This window comes from Prionailurus viverrinus, chromosome A1 (genome assembly GCF_022837055.1).
Source record: "Prionailurus viverrinus isolate Anna chromosome A1, UM_Priviv_1.0, whole genome shotgun sequence".
Taxonomy (NCBI): domain Eukaryota; kingdom Metazoa; phylum Chordata; class Mammalia; order Carnivora; family Felidae; genus Prionailurus; species Prionailurus viverrinus.
The window spans coordinates 5,979,842-6,000,498 of NC_062561.1; the positions used below are offsets into that span (position 1 = coordinate 5,979,842).

The following is a 20,657-nucleotide window of genomic DNA, read 5'->3' on the forward strand; positions in this document are numbered from 1 at the left end:
ATTAACTAAAGATTTAAATCAATCCAGGGAGATTTTATTCAAGAAAAAAAAAAGCCAAATCTTGTTGTTTTTAAAGAGAGCTTTGTAATATTTTAACTTCCTCCTGCTTTGGGCTCAGTAGCAGCTTTAAAAAATAACAGTCCACATTTCTAGTACTGAGGGAGCATAAAAGATAATGACCTCTTTCAAAGCCTTATTCCCAAAAAGTTATTATTTCACCTGTCTGATGGTCTCTGGAAGCTCCCACCTGAAGGGCTTGTTTTTATCTGACTTAACCCAGAGCTTACCCAGTGCTCAAATCTAGGTAAATAGTGGTGGGTGTGGGAGAAACATTTGTTGAGAACATTTACAGGAAAGTATTTTAATGTTGCAGCTATCTGAGGTGATGTATAAGTTAGGGAAAACAACAGACTAACCAAAAAGCCTAAAAGAAAAGCTTTCTTTTTAAATTTTTATTTATTTTTGAGAGAGAGAGAGAGAGAAGGAGGGAGAAAGAGCATGAGCATGGAAGGGACAGAGAGAGAGGGAGACACAGAATCCAAGCAGCCTCCAGGCTCTGAGCTGTCAGCACAGAGCCCGACGTGAGGCTCAAACTCACGCCCAGGTGCCCCCTAAAAGAAAAACTTCTAATGAAAAGCAACAAAAAAAAATCCTGGGGAGGAGAGAGAATTTGATGGTCAGAGATGCCACATTATATTACTTAAAATGTTCAATTTTCAACAAAAAAACATGAAACATGAAAACCATGAGCAGCAAATAAGTATGAACCATATACAGATTAAAAATCAATAGGAAGTCTTCCTGAACAAATCCAGACATTGAACTTACCAGACAGGTGTAAATCAGCTATACTAAATATGTTCAAATAGCTGAAGGAAACTATGTCAAAAGAAATAACATATTAGAACATGTCCCCTCAAATAGGGAATATCAATAAAGAATAGAAATTAGAAAAAAGAAAGCAAATAGAAATTCTGGGGTTGAAAAGTATGATAACTGAAACGAAAAATCCACTACTCAGATTTGAGCAGACTCGAACTGGAAGATAGGTCAATTGAGATAACTCAGGCTAAGAAATAAAAATTTAAAAGAAGAAAAAAAAAAACAGAGCCTCAGAGACCTGTGGGACACAAACAAACGTAGCAACATACATATAATGGGAGTCCCAAAAGAATTCAGAAAGGGGCAGAAAAAATATTTAAAGAAATGATACCCCAAACTTCCTAAATTTGATGAAAAGCATTAATCTACACATCCAAGAAGCTCAACAAAATAAGCCTCCAAGTAAAATATTCTCAAAGAAACCACACCTAGACAAATCCTAATCAAACTTGAAAATTAAAGCCAAAGAGAAAATCTTGAGAGCAACAAGAGAAAAGCTACTCACCACTTTGAAGAGATGATAAAAAAGACTATCAAATCATTCTCAGCAGAAACCTTGGAGGATAGAAGGTACTAGGATGACATATTCAAAGCACTGGAAAAAAATTATCAACCAAGAATGCCATATCCAACAAAACTACCTTTCAAAAAATGAAGAACTAATACATTCCCAGATAAATAAAAACAAAGACATTGTTGACAGCAGGCTTACCCTATAATAAATACTGAAGGGGTTTCTTCAGACTAAAATGAAAGGTCAAAAGGCAGTATCTCAATCCACATGGAGAAAAAAAGAGTACCATTAAAAGTACCATGTAGGTAAATATAAAAAACATATATGGCATATATATATATATATATATATATATATATATGTAATATATATATATACACAGTATATATATATATGACATATATATTTTATATAAGTAAATATAAAAGATAGATATATACTTATATATGTATATGTGTGTGTGTATATATATATATATATATATATATATATATATAAATTTATTGCTTGTAACTTTTTCCTCCTTATTTAAAAGTCAACTGATTTCCTAATAAGAAAAAAAAAACTGTTGTGGTTACCCTTTAGAAGCAGGATCAGCCAGCCAGCCACCCACCCAAAATTTGGTTTGAGTGTCAAAACTGATGATGCCACAAACACATCAAAAGGGTGGGAAGATTTATTACACACATGATGAGGTTTTCTGGGGAGAAGAGGGCAGACCTTTGAAGCTGATCCAGAAATGCCTTAAGAGAGCAGGTAAAGGAGACAGGCTTAGGGGTGGGGCTTTTTTGGTGGTTAGGGAGGAAGCCCCCACTCAAGCAGAGGCTTACATGATTTGAAACTCCTGCAGGTGCCAAAGGAGGGAGCACGCAGGCTTTTCTGTCAGCCAGTCTAGACATGGGGCAGAAGGGGAAGAGGAAAGGAGGCTTAAAAGCTGTCAGCAAAGATCCAAAAATGGAGTCAGACTCCTTATTATTAAAAAATATATATACATTCCTGTGATAAACCCCATTTGATCATTACATATTACCATCTTTTATACTGTCAGGTTTTAAGATTTTATATTAAAATTAACAGCAAAATGGACTTGTCAGTTTCCTTTCTCATTCTGTATTTGGTAATTTTTTTGTGTCAAGTTTATGCCAGTTTCAGAAAATTAGAGGATATTCTTGGTATTTCTTTGAGGAGTTTATTAGAAAATTGGTATTTTCCCCACACTGAATGTATGATAGAATTTGACAGTTACAGTGTCTTGTCTTGATAGTCTCTTTGTGGGAAGTTTATGTGTTTTTTTGGTTTCATTTTGTTTTGTTTTTTTACTATTTATATAATATCCTTAATGATTATAGGGCCATTCAGGCTCTATATCTCTTCTAGAATAAGTTTTGGTATATATTGTATTTTCCTATGGGTTTATGCATTTCACTTAAATGCTAAAACAAGATCATAAAACTTTCATAAGATCCTCTCTTTAATCTCTGGTGCATTTATATCAAATTTTCAATTTTTAAACAAATACACATATTTGTGCCTTTCCTTTTCTTCCTTGATTAATCTTACCAAACTTTCATTTATTAGTCTCTTTCTAAGAAGCAAGCTTTGCCCATTTTGATCTTCTCCACTGTTTTTCTTTCATTAATTTCTACTCTTTTTTTTTTTTTTTTTAATTTGAGAGAGGTGGGGAGGGACAGAGGGGGAGAGAGAAAGATACTCTTAAGCAGGCTCTATGTTCACTGCGGAGCCCAATGCAGGGCTCGATCCCATGATCCTGGGATCATGACCTGAGTCAAAATCAAGAGTTGGACACTCAATCAACTGAGCCACCCAGGCACCCCATTAATTTCTACTCTTATCTCTATTATTTCCTTATGTTTGATTTCTTTGAGTTTATTCTTTTGTACTGTCGCTATTTTCTTAGACTGGATTCTTAGCTCTTTTTTTTTTTTGCATTTATTTCTTTTGTAATGAAAATGTCTATAAATTTAGTTATAACACAGGAGATTTGATGCATTCTCATAAGTACTAAAATCTAAGTATTTTCCAATTTCCATTATGATTGCCTCCTTGACCCATGATTTACAGGTACGTTTTATTTCTAACACATAAGGTTCCTAGTTATCTTATTATTGAATTCTGACTTAATAGCATTGTGGTCAGAGCAGGTGGCCTGTGGGATACCAGCCTCTTAAAATCTGTTGATTCTGTCTTATGACAGAATATATTGACATATATTCCTAACTGTGCTTGAAGATTATGTATACATCACTTTTTGGTAAAATACACCAAAAAGTTCTGTTCTATACATGCCATTATTTCAAGGTTGTTATTGTGCTTTTCAAGTATTCTACCTCCATATGGACTTTCTTCTCCATTTGATCAGTTCCTGAAAGCAAATATTAAAACATCACAGTATGATGTGGGGTTTGTAAGTTTCTTGTAGATGTATAAGTTTCCTCTTTTCTCCATGAATTAAAACTTTTATTGTGCAATGGCTCTTTTCTTTTTCTTCAATGAGACTTTACCTCAACGCTTTTTGCCTCAAAACCTATTTCATCTACTAGTGATACCGTCTCTTCTGGACTTCTTTCACTATTTTCTGTGTTTATTTTTTCATCCTTTGATTTTAATCTTTGTGAGCACTTGTGTTTTGTGAATTTCTTATAAACAGATAGCTGGATAATTTCATAACCTTCTCTTTTTAACTTCTTAAATCCATTTGCTTTAATTATAATTGATGATATATTTTTCTTCATTCTACTACCTGACTATGTGCATTCTGTTTCTCCCTCTTTTTGCCTCTTTTTTCTATTCTTTTAGTTACCTTTGAGGGCTTTTTCCTTCTGCTCAAATAATCTTTCCCCTTGATATGGCTGGAAGTTATATCCTCTATGTCTAATCTTTTAGATATTAAAGTAAATTTTTACACAAATAATCCAGAATTTAAGGTTTCTAGCCAATTGGTATTTTCATCCTCATTCTGAACAATACAAACACAATTCCGATTATCACACTCTCAATGACTCTGATGTTTCCTATTATTTACTTCTAGCTTCAGATCCAGGAAACCCAGTGAATCCAAGGGATGGACTTCCAACAATTCTGAAAACCTGTCAGCCATTATCTTTTGGACCATTGCCTTTTCTTTTCTCTGTTTTATCTCCTTCTAATTAATTAGAGGTTTTTTTCTTTATTTTCCATGATGACATTAAATTCTCTTCTTAAAATCTCTTCACCCCACAGGCCAGGTGAATTCAGAGATCATATCTGCATGAGTCAGCTTGAATTCTCACAGGGAACGTCTCCCCTCCCCTCTGTGCCAAAGTCAAGGCAAGCACATTTCTCTATTGCCCCTACAGCATAGCGGGTTTTACTTTTCATTCTACCTAAACTAAGATTGTAATTCTCAACTTTATGCAAGAATCCCCTACCCAGTTCTCCACATAGGGGTGTCCCCCGGGCTTTATCCCTGTCTCTTGTACTCACTAAGCTCAACAAAATGGAAGCTTATAGTCTTCATGGTTTGGCAGAAACCCTTGGGGGAAAAGCCTATATTGGCACACGATTACCTTCCAAGATTCTTAGGAAGATTCTTCCAAGATTCTCAGTTCATTCTTGGCTTCAATCTGGTTTTCTTACTTTTATGCCCAATCAAATAAGCACTGGGGGCTGTGTGTGTGCGTGTGTGTGTGTGTGCGCGCGCATGCGCAGGTGCGTGCATGTGCGTGCACATATGTGTGTATCTGAATTGTTTAGCAGGGGTAGGGTGAATACTTAGAAAATATAATCTATAAAATTGCCAGAAAAAAGTCCAAGAATATTTTTGTCCCCCCCCCTTACTTCTCTCCTACTCCAAAAAAATACTGTTTTCTATATAAGTAGTACTTTTTTGAGAGAAAGGAAGAGGTAAAGAAAGTCACACAAACAAATAATGTAGAGGTTATAAAAACAAAACACTTTATGGTACATCTCTGGCTCCTATGTCAACCCCATAACCCTAACCAAACCCAAAAGAGAAACACATCAGCAACAGTTAAGTTCCTCTGTCCAGTGGGTTAATGCAACCATGACAAAAGAACAAAGTGCATCTGGTAGGAAAAAGAGCTAAGGTTGGAATTACTGCTTTTCAAGAAGCTTGGACAATAGCTCTAGAACAAATCTGCTTCTCTTCCCAAGAAATCTCTCTATGCTGCAGAGTGACATGTGTCTAGATGGCTAGGAACTTTTTTTTTTTTTACCTTGAGATGATTATGACTTATCTAGGAAACCAGTTTGCCCAACATGTCAAGTGCAGCTGTGTTCATGACTATAGCCACTCTTACCCACAGATGCCCTAGACTACGTTCTCCTTACAGAGAACAAGAAGGAGGAAACCCAGGAGGGACAACACAGAAGCATGAGGGAGGTGGTCAGATGCCACCTGATGGGAAGGAAATACCCATTGCAGGGAGTCTCTGTGTAAGTTTCCTCTAAAACAGCCAGTGAATAAAGCAATGTAGTTCTACAAAGAGACCAGAGACTGTGTTTTTAAATTTGGGTCTCACATGAACCCACTTAATGGTACCAAAAAAATCACTTACTCTCTGTGCGAGTCACTTTGTTTATAGAATGGGAACATCTCAGAATTGCCATAAGATTAAAATAAGACAGGTGTACATTTTTTGAATTTTTGCTGAACGTCTGTAGAAATTATAGAAGGGATGGAATTAATCTAACAATTAGGAAAGAAGAAAATATGCCCAGGGAAATTAAAGAAAAAGATAATAAAAGTATAGAATAGCGGTCAGCAAACTATGGCCCACAGGCCTAATCCAAGCCCTGCCTCTTTTTATAAATAAAGTTTTATTGGAGCACGGCCGCACCTATTTGTTTACATGATGCCTATGGCTATTTCTGATGCCACAACAGAGACTGCATGGCCCCCAAAGCTGAGAATATTTACTATGAGTCCTTTCACAGTAAAACTTTGCAGGTGCTAGTCTATACTATAAAGAGATGGATGGAGAAAGGGGTGAGTAGGGTAGGCCTTTGTCTTCCTTAAAATTTCTCATTCAGAATAAAAGTTCCTTAAATGCACACCAACGTGACTAACCTGGAAGAAATCAGAACCATGTCTGCAGGAAGGAATTGTCCATTTGAGGCCTTCACAATGTCACCCACCTTGACCTTTTAAACCGGGAAAGAAACAACCGAAGCATAAATTCTAAAAGCACAGATAGAGGCAAAATATGTCAAATATTCTTAAGAAAAATTCTGATATGAAAATCCTGAAGCCATGCTAAGAAACTTCGGCTACATTAGAACAATTTTATTTTTTCAGGGATTCATTCCTCTAAAGTAGTTGCTCTCAACCAGAGTCTCTTTTGCCCTCCCCCTCCACCAGGAACCTTTGGCGATGTCTGGAGACATTTTTGGTTGTCACGATGTTGGGGTTTTAGGGGGTCGTGCTATTGGCATCAAGTGCCCGGAGGCCGGGGATACTGCTAAACATTCGACAATGCCCAGGACAGCCCCTACAACAAATAATTTTCTGGCCCAAAATGTAAGCTCTGCCAAGGCTGAGAAATCCAAACAGACCTACTGGTACTAGTATTTTCCCCATGATACGTTGTTCATACACCATCACGCTGTAACTGCTTGCCTAATGATGTGTTTTTCTCTGCTGGTCTGTGAACTTTATGTGGAACAGGGAATGAATGAGTGAATGAATGAATGAACAAATAAATAAATATTTGTTGGCTGAATGTATAAATGAATTCCAACTTGTAAGTAAGAGAGAGATGTAAATACTAGGAACAATACAGAGGGAAAACAATATGAGTTCTTGATGCTTTCTTCTTGTGTACTTTTTCTTTGACAAACCCCTTGAGCATTTATTTCCACGGTGCTAAGTATTGAGGACATTAGTCTTAAAAGTGGCAGGCCCTTCCTGGGCAGCTAGAAATGCAGAGGGGCAGAGGGCAAAATTTTCTCATAAACCAATTTCTAGAACTATGTTGGAAAAAATAATAGTAATTTCTTCTGAAGAGGAAGAGAAAAGGAGACTCTATTTTCCTTTTTATGGCATGATCACACAGAACATGTCTACCTTCATTAATTGGGCAAAGGTTAATTAAATACTTCCGTATCAAAGTGAAGAGAGAACCTTAAAAGTTGCATGTGTCTACAAATGCAGAGAACACGTGCAACAGCAGGGGAGAAAAACAGATTGACAAATAAACATTCACAATTTACATATTACATAAAAATTCACAATGCAGTGAACAATAAATTTGTAACTTACATAAACGACTAATTTACAATAAGATCTAACAATGGCTAGACTGAGACAAGTTGAAACTTTGTAATTAGATTTCCGCCCCCCCCCACCGAAACAACAGTGACCCCGAAAATTATGCACTCATGGAACTGACAGCAGGCAGTCATTCCCCTAAGGGTGGGCATGTCTTACAAGCTCTCTTTCTGTTTTGCCCACAGCACCTCCAAATCAACTCCCTTTTCCTTTTGTAAGCCCCTGATATTTAGAGTGCTCTATTTGATTGTACAGGTATAAAAGCAGTCAGAGAGATAACAATTCCTGGGCCTTGGCTCTAGCTATTTGACTTGCTTTTCCAGTGGAAGGCACTGGGGGTAAATTAAAAGTCAATCATGCAGTCGCCTCTGCTCTGAGAGAAGCACCCCGCCCACCCCCTGGAGCCTCACTCCTCTCCTCTTGTCATTCTCCCCTGACATTCTGCCATCAGGAATGGGGTGGCTCTGTCAGTGGCTTTGCTCTCTTCGTCTCAATGAGAGGAGGAAAATGCAATCATGACTGGTTTATCTCTCTTAGGGAAAGAAATACTGATACTTAGAAATCAAAACATTCTTATAATTAGCCTTCAAAGGAATTTTACACTGGTCAGCAATTAATTCCTATTATTTTTAAGTTTATTTATTTTGGGAGAGAGAGAGAGACAGCACACACAGGTGCAAGCCAGGGAGGGGCAGAGAGAGAGAGAGAGGGAGAGACAGAATCTCAAGCAGGCACCTCACTGTCAGCACAGAGCCTGACCTGGGGCTGGATCTCACGAACCATGAGATCATGACCTGAGCGAAATCAAGAGTCGGATGCTTAACCAACTGAGCCACCCAGGCGCCTCAGCAATTAATTATTGATGAGGACAGAGTCGGTATCTAGCCTGACTATAAATAAAAGTATGCCTTTTATTTATATCCCAAGGAAAATATATTCACGGAAACATCCCCTGAGGTAGTCTCCATACAAAGGCTGCCTTCTACCCTGAGCAACAGTCTGTGAAGCATCATCTTTAGATATTCCAGGAAATGACACAGAAGTAACCCAGAGGCACATTAGGAAGCATGTAGACTTGCAACCACTTAGACTTCAATTCAAATCTTAGTTTCACCACTTGTGGGCTGTGTGACCTTGAGCAAAATATACTTAATTCTCTTTGATCCTCTACTTCCTTCATCATGTTTCATAGATAAAAATCTGTAACTTTAAATATGGTAGGCGCCAGGAATGCTTGTGTGGTTCAGTCCGTTAAGCGTCCGACTTCGGCTCAGGTCATGATCTCACGGTCCGTGAGTTCGAGCCCCACGTCGGGCTCTGTGCTGACAGCTCAGAGCCTGGAGCCTGCTTCGGATTCTGTGTCTCCCTCTCTCTCTGCCCCTCCCTCACTGATGCTCTGTCTCTCTCTCCTTCAAAAATAAATAAAACATAAAAAATAATAATAATAAATAAATATATATGGTAGGCGCTTCTTACTAAGTTAAAAGTTCAAATACGTTCTTACCTCTTTCCACATAATCACTTTCCATTCATTCTCTCTGAACACTGAAAAACATATAGCTATATATTAACTGTAACGATTGTATTAGGTAAAGTCCAAAATAACAAAAGATACTTTTCCAAAAATCTAAATGTGTTTCTTTACAAGGTACTGTCTTTATTAATTTAACCTTGACATAAAGTGGAAAAATATGTAAACTGTGTTCACACACACTGCACCAAAATAGAGCAATATGTATAATATAATGTAACATAAGTATAGACAGATGACAGGTAGAAGCTACGTTAAGTTACTTCCACTCCTGAAAAAGTTTGCTGCTACATGCTAAAATACTGGCTGCTAGCCCAAAAAATAACCTATATTTCTAATCAATTATCAAGATAGCACATATCAAAACTAGGACTGGGAGAGACTATGTAACACCCAGATCTTTTTTTTTCTTCTAATGTTTATTTTTGAGAGGGAGAGAGAGAGGGAGACACAGAATCTGAAGCAGGCTCCAGGCTCTGAGCTGTCAGCACACAGCCCAACGTGGGGCTCAAATTCCTGAACCATGAGATCATGACCTGAGTGGAAGTCAGACATTTAACCGACTGAGCCACCCAGGTGCCCCTCCAGATCTTTTCTATTGACATAAGAATTGCTCATATCCCAAATATTCCAACTTCCCATCTCTTTTCTTTTCTTTTATCCTAATTAACATAATTGATGATTCTTACATATGGCAACAGTTTCCTTCTGGTTGTTGGTTTTTTGTGTCTCTATTCCTTTAAATAATAGAACGTTATGAAACACAGTATGTGTATCTATTTGGTCAATTTGGGTATTTTCTTACAGTGAGAAGAGATAAAAGCTCAGTCTAATATCTTACCTATTGTGTTCTTTGTGTTGACTAATCTGTCTGCCATATGTCGTTTCTGTTACAGAAAAAAATCCATTACATCGGAAGTTCAGAGTGAATAATTCACATTATAATACAAGTCACAGTAGGTTTAAGAAAGAACAGAGGCAGCAAACCTGTCAGTCTCTTCTTTGTTTCGCCCTTATCTGACTCTCCTAAATGAGAGGTCATCTAAGGGAGGGGCTAAGTGTGGCCTCGGGAGACGGCTTGCCTTGGTTAACATCCCAGCTCTGCCTTTTACTAATGCAGGCTTCGCAGGTCGCTAACCTGTCCGTGGCTCCATTTAAGTGAACACATGCAAAGACTCACACACACACACACACACACACGCACGCACACGCACATTTTACAGGGCCTCCTACATAATGAATGCTACTGAAAATGTTAGCACATTATAGGTTGCTTTCAAGGACTATATTTATAGTTAAACACATAAGTAGCAATCGTGGATTTCGCTCCAATTTAGCCCAAGGCTTTAAATCAAGTTTGAGAAATTCTTTCATATTATAAACCAATCAAAAGACCAGCAACCAAACAGATTTTCCTGATGTCCTATCTTAATAAGATATGAAGGAATTCGGCACAAGAATACGAATAACAAATAGCAATTTTGGAAAATGAGCATGAGGATTGTGAGTGAGGAGGAAGGGGCCTCTACTGGAGTGGCCCAGCTGTCTTTATGAGGTAGGGTCAGAGCAAACAGAAAGCAATCTTAAATGTCTCTCTTCTTTTCCTTCACAGCTAAAACTTGCCAGCTCTCGTGAAATTATAGCTCTGACAAGGTTAAAGGAGAAACGAAGTCACTGCACAATTCATGACCTCTTAGGATCTTCACCTCTGGTTGCATTATATCCCCAAAGATACTATCATAGTTCTTATGACCACTCTTAAGTCCTGCTGGTTTCTCAAACACACACACACACACACACACACACACACACACACACACACACACACTTTAAAATTTGAAACCTTAGAGTTTAATTCACAATTCACATCAACTACAGGTTTAAAGAATTACAGTAGTTGCAAAACATGCAGCTAGGAAAAAAAGCAAGAAATACACCTCATGTACTCAAGGCAAGAGGTTTTTTTTGGTGTTTTTTTTTTTTTAATTTTTTTTTTCAACGTTTATTGATTTTTGGGACAGAGAGAGACAGAGCATGAACGGGGGAGGGGCAGAGAGAGAGGGAGACACAGAATCGGAAACAGGCTCCAGGCTCTGAGCCATCAGCCCAGAGCCTGACGCGGGGCTCGAACTCACGGACCGCGAGATCGTGACCTGGCTGAAGTCAGACGCTTAACTGACTGCGCCACCCAGGCGCCCCAAGGCAAGAGTTTTGAGAACATTTCACTAACAGTAAACTTACATAATCTTCTACAATCTCTTTGATGCCTGAAATGGTAAGGATAATCATCAGAGGCAAGAGAGTTGTATATTTTCCCGTTGGAGACACATCTGGAATTTGCTGCGAAAACAGAGTTACACTATGAATTCTATGATACATTTTTCTTGTATTTTGCTTAACACTAAAAGCCAGGCTACTGTGGCATACCCAGGACATGAAAACAACACACGGTGTTAAATAAAAAGGGGAAAGAGACTCTTAGCACATCAAAACCATCCCTCGAGCATGGTGTGAAACATTACATTATGGGAAAGCCACCAGTGCGCCTACTTAACGCTTCAGTCATATGTCACCTTCCCAAGAGAATACTGTTATTATGTTTTGAATTCAGAGGCTTGGACTGTATTCTGAAGCTGACTGTATTTGAAGCTTTCAAAACTTAACTGTCTAAGATAGCATCCTTTCCAAACAGTTAAAGCCAGAAGGTCAGTTATCTTAACCGAATCTTGCTTCTTTTTGAGGCGGAAGAGAAATTTTTTGGAGGCCTGGGAGAATAACGTTGCTTGGGTACAAATTACCTGTGGAGAGGGCTCTGGGGCTATGCCCCACTGTTTAAAGATAGGAGAAATAAAGTGACAAGCAGACTGGCAGTTTTCTGATGGACGCAAGGGTAGATGAGGTTGTAAAGGAGATCCTTTAACAGATTTAGAACAGCTCTCAGGCCTGTATTTCTAGACTTGGGTCTAGAGAGTGGATACTCTCTATGCTGCCTTATTTCCTGCTTGTTATTTCTTTGTGCAGCCAAAGAGTGTCTATTCTGAAGCGCTCAATAATTCTTGTGGTTACTTTAAAAGCAGTCAGACACAGAGGAAGAAAGGGAGAGGTTCTAGGATCGCTGAGGCTATCAATGAAACCTGCCTTCCAAATAACTCGCCTCTGCCTGACTTCTCCATCTCTCTGCAGTGCACCCCAAGCCCGTCGTGTTGCTCCCAGGCCTCCCTCTCTCTTTTCCTCAGTTAAAGCCTCGCCGGAGCTGGTCACTTCACTGTAGCTCCTAACTGTCAATGCCTTCTCACTACAGTCCAAGCTTCTGAATGTAGCTCATGAAGCTTCTCATTACCTGGCCTCGGCCAACATCTTTAGCTTCTTCTCTACACTCCAGACAAAATTTTTACCATTTCCAGAACATTTCACATGCTAGAGAAAATTTTAACACTTTAAATTTTCACAATGCAAAACATATAAGACCTTCTTGGAGAAAAGTCTACCTCTTTCCCTCCCCCACTGGGTCCCCGGTTCTCACAAAAGGCGACCAGCGTTTCCGGTTGCTGTGCCTTTGCTCACACGGTCTTCTGTGCCCCAAAGGTCTTCTCTTCTTCCACTGACCTCTACTTACTGTTGAGCTCCTCATTCTCTAGTCTTTGGCTCAAATGTCTTCTTTTTCAGTACGTTTTCCTGAACCACTCGCCCTCAAGCCCAGAGTAGGCCGTGTTCCCCTAGCACTTTATAAATATTTCTTAAAGCACTTGTATGTTAAGACTACCCGCTCTCCAAAGGGAGAACTACGTCTGACAATTCATCCTTGAATTACTAATTTCATGCCCAGGTTTTGGTACACACTATGTGATCTCTATAAATTTTTGCTAATGCCAATCTTCTGTTTAAGGTCAATTCAACAGATTCATTAAATTCTTATCTCAAAGCTTGGCCGTTTTGAAGGCACTGTTTCTTTTCTTTTCTTTTTTTCTTTCTTTCCACGTTTTTATTTATTTTTGAGAGACAGAGACAAAGCGTGAGTGGGGGAGGGGCAGAGAGAGAGGAAGACAGAATCTGAAGCAGGCTCCAGGCTCTGAGCTGTCAGCACAGAGCCAAATGCAGGGCTCAAACTTACCAACTGTGAGATCATGATCTGAGCTGAAGTGGGACAGCTAACCTACTAGCCACCCAGGTGCCCCTTGAAGGCACTGTTTCTATTCTCAAGGAATTTGCAGTTTGCCAGGAGAAATAAAACCAATTATCCAATTATAATGCATAGCACAGATTACTGCTACAGAAGATAAGGGAGGGAGAAATCAGCATGGGACATGGCATTTAGTGGAGTTTGGAGGAGGATGGTTTTGAGTTATGCCTTTAAGAGAATGGGTGGGGATAGCCAGATGAGTGCCTTCTGGGTTAGAGAATAGAATGAACCAAGGTCTAAAGAGAGGAAGGAAACTGAAGAATTGTGAGGAGACTTGCCTCTCAGATTGTGTCGGGTTGTAGGGTTCATGACAAAAACAAGGTTGAAGAAACAGGAATAAACCAGATTATGGAAGGCCTTGAATTTAAGTGTTTTGAAAAGATGTCATTCCTAAAAGAAAACACAGAGGGAAAGCTTCCAGACGTTGGTCTTGGCAAAGATTTCTTGGATAGGACGCCAAAAGCACAGGCAACAAAAGCAAAAACAGACAAGTGGGACTACATCAAACTAAAATTCTTCTGCACAACAAGGAGAACCATCAAAAAATGCAAAGGCAGACGACAAAATAGGAGAAAATATTTGAAAACCCTCCATCTGGTAAGGATATAGAAGGAACTCCAAATCAACAGGAAAAAAAAAAAATAATAATAATCCAATCACAATGGGCAAAAGACTTGAATAGACATTTCTCCAAAGACAACATACAAATGGCCAAGAGGTACACGAAAAGGTGCTCAATGTCACTAGTCACCAGGCAAATGAAATTCACAACCACAATGAGGTATCACCTCACACATGTTAGGATGGCTATTAATTAAACACAGAAAATAACGAGTGTCGGTGAGGACGTGAAAAAATTGGAATCCTTGTATACTTCTGCTGGGAATATAAAATGGTGCTGCTGTTACAGAAAATAATACGGAACTTTTTCAAAGAAATTAAAATAGAACTACCATATGCTTCAGCCATCCCACTTCTGGGTATTTATCCAAAAGTTGAAACCAGGATCTTGGAGAGATAGCAGCACTCCCACATTCAGCTCAGAATTATTCACAATAGCCAAGATATGGGAACACCATCAATGTCTGTCGATGGATGAGTGGATAAAGAAAATGTGGCATCTATACGATGGAATATTATTCAGATTTTAAAAAGAAGGAAATTCTGGGACACCTGGGTGGCTCAGTTGGTTAAGCAGCCAACTTTGGCTCAGGTCATGATCTCGCGGTTTGTGAGTTCAAACCCCGCATTGGGCTCTGTGCTAACAGCTCGGAGCCTGGAGCCTGCTTCGGATTCTGTGTCTCCCTCTTTCTCTGCCCCTCCCCTGCTCACGCTCTGTGTCTTTCTGTCTCTCAAAAAATAAATAAATGTTAAAAAAAATTATAAAAAGAAGGAAGTTCTGCCACATGTAACAACATGGATGAATCTTGAAGGCATTATAATGAAGTAAGCTATAGAAAGACAAATACTGCACGAATCCACTTATGTGAGATATCTAATGTAGTCAGATTCATGGAGTCAGAGTAAAATGGTGGTGTCAAGGTCTAGAGAGAGGGAGAGATAAGGAGTTGTTATTCAATGAGCATAAAGTCTAAGTTATGCAAGATTAAGAAGTCCTAGAAACCTGCTGTACAACAGATGTCTATGGTTAACACTGGTATATCATACACTTAAAATTGTTAAGGGGATAGATCTCACATTAAGTGTTCTTACTGAAATATTAAAAAAAGAAGAGAAAAGAGAATTAGCTATTTCAAACTAGCATTTGGACTTTCTTTAAACTCTTTCTTTTAATACAATAAAATTATCCTCTCATGGAGGTGGCATACATTATAAAAGTTAGTCCAATAATATCTCATTAATGATCTAAATCAGGAAGAACTGTGGGCCAATTCATCTACTGGGCATCAACATCCCCCAAATGAGAATTTTTCATCCCCCAAATGAGAATTTCGATGTCTTACTGAGTAACTTAAATATTGTAAGAAGCTCTTCTTGCCGTGTTTCAATTTATTCTGTACGTTCAATTTTTATTTCAGCTAAATGAGCTTTTTACATTTTTCTTTTTTTAAAAAAAGCATAATCCAGTAATGTGTTCAGGAATATTACCTGCAATATAGTAATGAACAGGAAGAAAGCATTAGCAGCTTTGCTAAACTGCAGATACAGATATCGAGGGAGGAATGACCATATGCTGTACTTGGCTGTGCTGTAGGCAAAAAGAAAATTACCACTGTCAGTTCACACTCTGAACTCTAAAAACACCAAAGGAAAACCCAGAAGTGGATAAAATATTATTATAAAACACTAACTCTTTTCTGAAGAATTTTTTGTCGTTTTTGAACACTCATTGTTACCTGAAAACAATGTCAGGACAAAGAAAGAATTTTCTCCATCTCAGGAACTAAGAACTACGAATACAATAGACAAGCAGGAGGTATTCCACATTTTCTAATGGCCTGTAATTCTTATAACAGAACTCCTAATCAGCATCCGTCTTATAGTTCAAGGATAACAAGAGCCAGCAATGTTTCTCCCTTCTCTCCCTCCCAGGAGCTTTATCATTAAAAGTTACCTTAAATCCATCTACCCCCAAATGCCTAGGCCATGTCACGGACAAAGAAAACCATCACGGGTGTGTTTCTTTTTTTCTAATTAATCTACTACATTTAAACGTCAGAAAGGGGCGCCTGGGTAGCTCAGTCAATTAAGCCTCTGACTCTTGATTTCAGCTCAGGTCATGATCTCACAGTTCCTGAGATCAAGCCCGGTGTAATGCTCTGCACTGACAGTGTGGAGCCTGCTTGAAATTCTCTCTTTCTCTCTCTCTCTCTCTCTCTCTCTCTCTCTCTCTCTCTCTCTCTGCCTCTCCTCTGCTTGCATTCTCTCTCCTCCCCTCCCGCTTTCTCTCTCTCTCAAAATAAATAAATAAACTTTTAAAAATAACCGGAAAGACCAGGAGTTTGGGGAAGATGGCAGAATAGGAGAAACCTGAATTCACCTTGTCCCACAAACACACAGAGATAACAGCTCCATCACACAGAAGAGGCCACACCAAAAAGGGCAGGAAAGGCAGAGCTGCATTTGGGAACCAAATCCCCAGCACAACTAACCGCAAATGGGAGAGACAGCGCAAGTTCCAAAAAGCAAAAGGATGTGACCCCACACAGGGCACCCCCAGCCCCGGGGACCCACACTGATGAGTCCCCATAAAATCTGGCTTGAAGGCCAGTGGGGCTTCAATCCAAAAACTTTAAAATTCATCAGGCTTAACTGTGGGAGAGCCAGAGAGCAAGGGAAAGCTGAGTCCCTGCCCTTAAAGGACCAGCATACTAAACAATCCAGTCCAAGGCCCAATACAGAAGCAGCAGTTTGAAAAGCACATGGGGTATACACGAAGATTTACTGACTAATCTTAAAACATGTGCCTGGAGGGGCAGGAATCTGCATGAGATTTTTCCAGGAACAAGAGTGCTGGCAGAAGCCATTTCTCTTTCCTTCCCCCAGGCTAGATAGCCAGATGCTTGTGGGAGCCAGCAACACTCTTCATCCACCTTTCTAGCATCAGGTGCCCCAGCCCAGCATTCCCCTGTGGACCCTCCCCATCCGGCCTGCCTGATTCTTCAGCAGGCATCCCAGCAAAGCAGCTGCTGCCCAACAGACCCTGCGAGCAGCTCCCACAGGGACCAGCACCGCTCCAAAGGGACTCCTGCCCTGAAGAGAGGGAGACATAACCCCATATAACAACATGCCCACAGTTTCTGCAGCCAGGCGTCTTGGCTGGCTCTGCAGAAAGCAAGCCCTGCCCTAGGGTGCATGTGCAGCTATGGCAGAAAGGCTAACTGCAGACAGGTTGGCTGACTGCTGGCCCTGCCCACCAACAAGCCCACAGTAGCCACAGACATGCCTCTCCACAGTGCGGGAGCAAACCCCGTCCAGTGCACCAACAGAAGAAAAAATGGGTCATTGCAGCTGTCTGAACTAAGAATAACTGAGGCCCAGCTATAAGTGGAGGGTGCAAGACAGCCCACACGGGAGACACCCCTGGAGGATGTTGTTCTGGGGACCAACGGAGATTGCACTATAGGCACCACTCCTATTAAAGACCGCTACATTCAAGTCCAGGAGATGTAGCCAACCTGCCTAATACATAGAAATAGACACAGAGTCACAAAATCAGGAGACAGAAGAATATGTCACAAATGAAAGAACAAGACAAAATCATAGGAAAAGACCAAAATGAAACAAAAATAATATGCTTGATAAAAAAATCAAAGTAATGGTCCTAAAGATACTCAGAGAACTTGAGAGAAGAGTGGATGAACTCAGTGAGAACTTCAAAAAAAGAGACAGAAAATGTGAAAAACCAGTGAAAGCTGAAGAATTCAGTAACAGAAATTAAAAACACAGTAGAGGAAACCACAAGCAGATTAGAGGATGCAGAAGAACAGATTAGTGATCAGGAAGATAGGGTAATGGAAATCAACCCAGCTGAACAGCAAAAAGAAAAACCAATAATAAAAAATGGAAATAGGTTAAGGGAACTCTGCGACATCATCAATAACATTCAAATATAGAGATTTCAGAAAAAGAAGAGAAAAAGAAGGGGGCAAAAAACTTACTTGAAGAAATAATAGCTGAAAACTTCTCTAATCTAGGGAAGGAAACAGACACCCAGATACAGAATGCAGAGAGAGTCCCTAACCAGATGAACCCAAAGACGTCCATACCAAGACATATAATAATTAAAATGGCAAAAAAGTAATGATAAAGAGAATTTTTTAAAAAGCAAGAGACAAGCAGAGAGTTACATAAGAAGAAAACCCCATAAATCTATCATGTGATTTTTCAGCAGAAACTACAGGCCAAAGGGTAGCATGATAGATTCAAAGTGCCAAAAGAAAAAAAAAAACAAAAACCTACAACTAAGAATATTCTATCCAACAAGTTTACCATTCAGAATAGAAAAAGAGATAAGGAATTTCCCAGACAAACAAAAGTTGAAGGAGTTCATCACCACTAAACCAACCTTACAAGAAATGTTTAAGGAAATTCTTTAAATGGAAAGAAAAGGTCATAATAAGAAGAAAATTATAAAAGGAAAAATTTTCACAGATAAAAGCAAACATATAGTAAAGGTGGTAGATAACTCACTTATACATGATGAGTATGACAGCCAAAAGACAAAGGCAGTAAAATCAGTTATCTACAGAAAATTGGTTAAGAGATATACAAAATAAAATGATGTCAAATATGACATTATATACATAAAACATAAAGGGGTGTAAAAATGTACAAATATAAAAATATAAAATGTACAAATATAAAAATACCAAAAAATGCTTTTATTTTGTTTTTAATTTTAATGTTTGTTTATTTTTGAGAGGGAGACAAAGACAGAGACAAAGCTCAAGCAGGGGAGGGGCCGAGAGAGAGAGAGAGAGAGAGAGAGAGAGAGATACAGAATCTAAAGCAGGATCCAGGCTCTGAGCTGTCAGCACAGAGCCCAACGTGGGGCTCAAACCCACAAGCTGTGAGATCATGACCTTAATTGAAGTCAGATGCCTAACCAACTGAGCCACCCAGGCACCCCCAAATTTAGTGCTTTTAGAATGTGTTTGAACTTAAGTAACTATGAACATAGACTACAACATACATAAGATGTCATATATTTGATCCTGGTGGTGACCACAGATCAAAAACCTACAGCAGATACACAACAAATAAAGAGAAGGAAATCCAAGTATAACACTAAGGAAAGCCATCAAACCACAAGGAAAGAGAGCAAGAAAAAAGGAACTACAACACCAACCAGAAACAACAATATGGCAGTAAGTAAATATCTATCAATAATTAAATGTGAACGTACTAAATGCTCAAATCACAATACATAGGGTAACTGAATAAACAAAAACAAGCAAGACTCATTTATAAGCTTCCCTACAAGAAACTCACTTCAGACCTAGAGGCACATACACACGGAAAATGAAAGGATGGAAAAACATATACTATGCAAATGGAAGCCAAAAAAAAAAAAAAAGCTGGGGTGGCAATACTTAAATCAGACTAAATAGACTTTAAAACAAAGACTATTGCAAGAGACAAATAAGGACCCTACATAATGATAAAGGGATTAATCCACCAAGAGAATATAACAATTGTAAATATCTATGCACCCAACATAGGAGCACCTAAACACAAAAAGCAAACATTAGCAGTAATAAAGGAAGAAACTGACAGTAACACAGTAATAGAAGGGGACTTTAATACTCCACTTACATCAATTAATAGATTGTCCAGACAGAAAATCAACAAGGAAACAGTGTCTGTGAACCAGATCAGACTAGATGGACCTAACAGATATAAACAAAACATTCCATCCAAAACAACAGAATACACACTATTTTCAAGTACATGTAGAACATTCTCTAGACTAGATGACATGCCAGGGCACAAAACAAGTCTCAATAAATTTAGGAACATTCAAATAATCTCAAGCATCTTTTCTGACCAAAATGGTATGAAACTAGAAATCAATTACAAAAAAAAAAAAGAGCTGGAAAAAACACAAACCCATAGAGGCTAAACAGTATGCCCCTAAACAACCAATGGATCAATGAGGATGACCTCAGTTTGGCTTGTCTGGCATTTTTCTCCTGCTCAGAGTGAGGTGATTTGTTGGGATGGAACACAGAGGTAAAGTGGACTTCTTGTCACTTCATGTCAGGGTCCCCATCATCAACACCATTTATTGCTGCTAATGAAAAACTCAAAAAATACATGGAGACAAATGAATTGAAAACACAGTTTTCCAAAATCTTTGGGACACAGCAAAGTCTGTTCTAAGCAGTACGTTTATAGTAATTCAGGCCCACCTCAAGAAATAAGAAAAAAATTCCAAACAACCTAACCTTACACCTAAAGGAGCTAGAAAAGGAAGAACAAACTAAGTCCAGAGCTAGCAGAAAGAAGGAAACATAAAGATTAGAGTGGAAATGAATAAAATGAGACTAAAACAATAAATATAAATGAAATCAAGAGCTAGTTCTTTAAAAAGATAAAGTTGATAAAGTATAACCAGACTCATCAAGAAAAAGAGAAAATGACTCAAATAAAATCCGAAATGAAGGAGAAGAGGGGTGCCTGGGTGGCTCAGTCCATTAAGTGACCAACTTTGGCTCAGGTCATGATCTCACAGTTCGTGGGTTCAAGACCCACATCAGGCTCTGTGCTAACAGCTCACAGCCAAGAGCCTGCTTCA

The 20,657-nt window shown here is 38.9% G+C and overlaps 1 protein-coding gene across 7 annotated transcripts in view; it reads right to left on the reverse strand.

Annotated features, from left to right (window-relative positions):
• The window catches only part of LOC125175992 (phospholipid-transporting ATPase IB-like), a 212,694-nt gene that overhangs the window by 165,253 nt on the left and 26,784 nt on the right, over positions 1 to 20,657 (reverse strand). For 5 of the 7 annotated variants that reach the window (XM_047876704.1, XM_047876721.1, XM_047876699.1 and 2 more), the window contains exons 3-7: positions 15,506 to 15,605; positions 11,458 to 11,556; positions 10,058 to 10,103; positions 9,190 to 9,230; positions 6,486 to 6,559 (exon numbers count right to left, since the gene is read on the reverse strand). The exons of 1 other annotated variant lie outside the window; for it this stretch is intronic. In XM_047876704.1, coding sequence (XP_047732660.1) covers positions 6,486 to 6,559; positions 9,190 to 9,230; positions 10,058 to 10,103; positions 11,458 to 11,556; positions 15,506 to 15,605 — 360 coding nt within the window. The remainder of the gene's footprint in view (positions 1 to 6,485; positions 6,560 to 9,189; positions 9,231 to 10,057; positions 10,104 to 11,457; positions 11,557 to 15,505; positions 15,606 to 20,657) is intronic. One more of the 7 variants, XM_047876730.1, reaches the window with a different exon arrangement.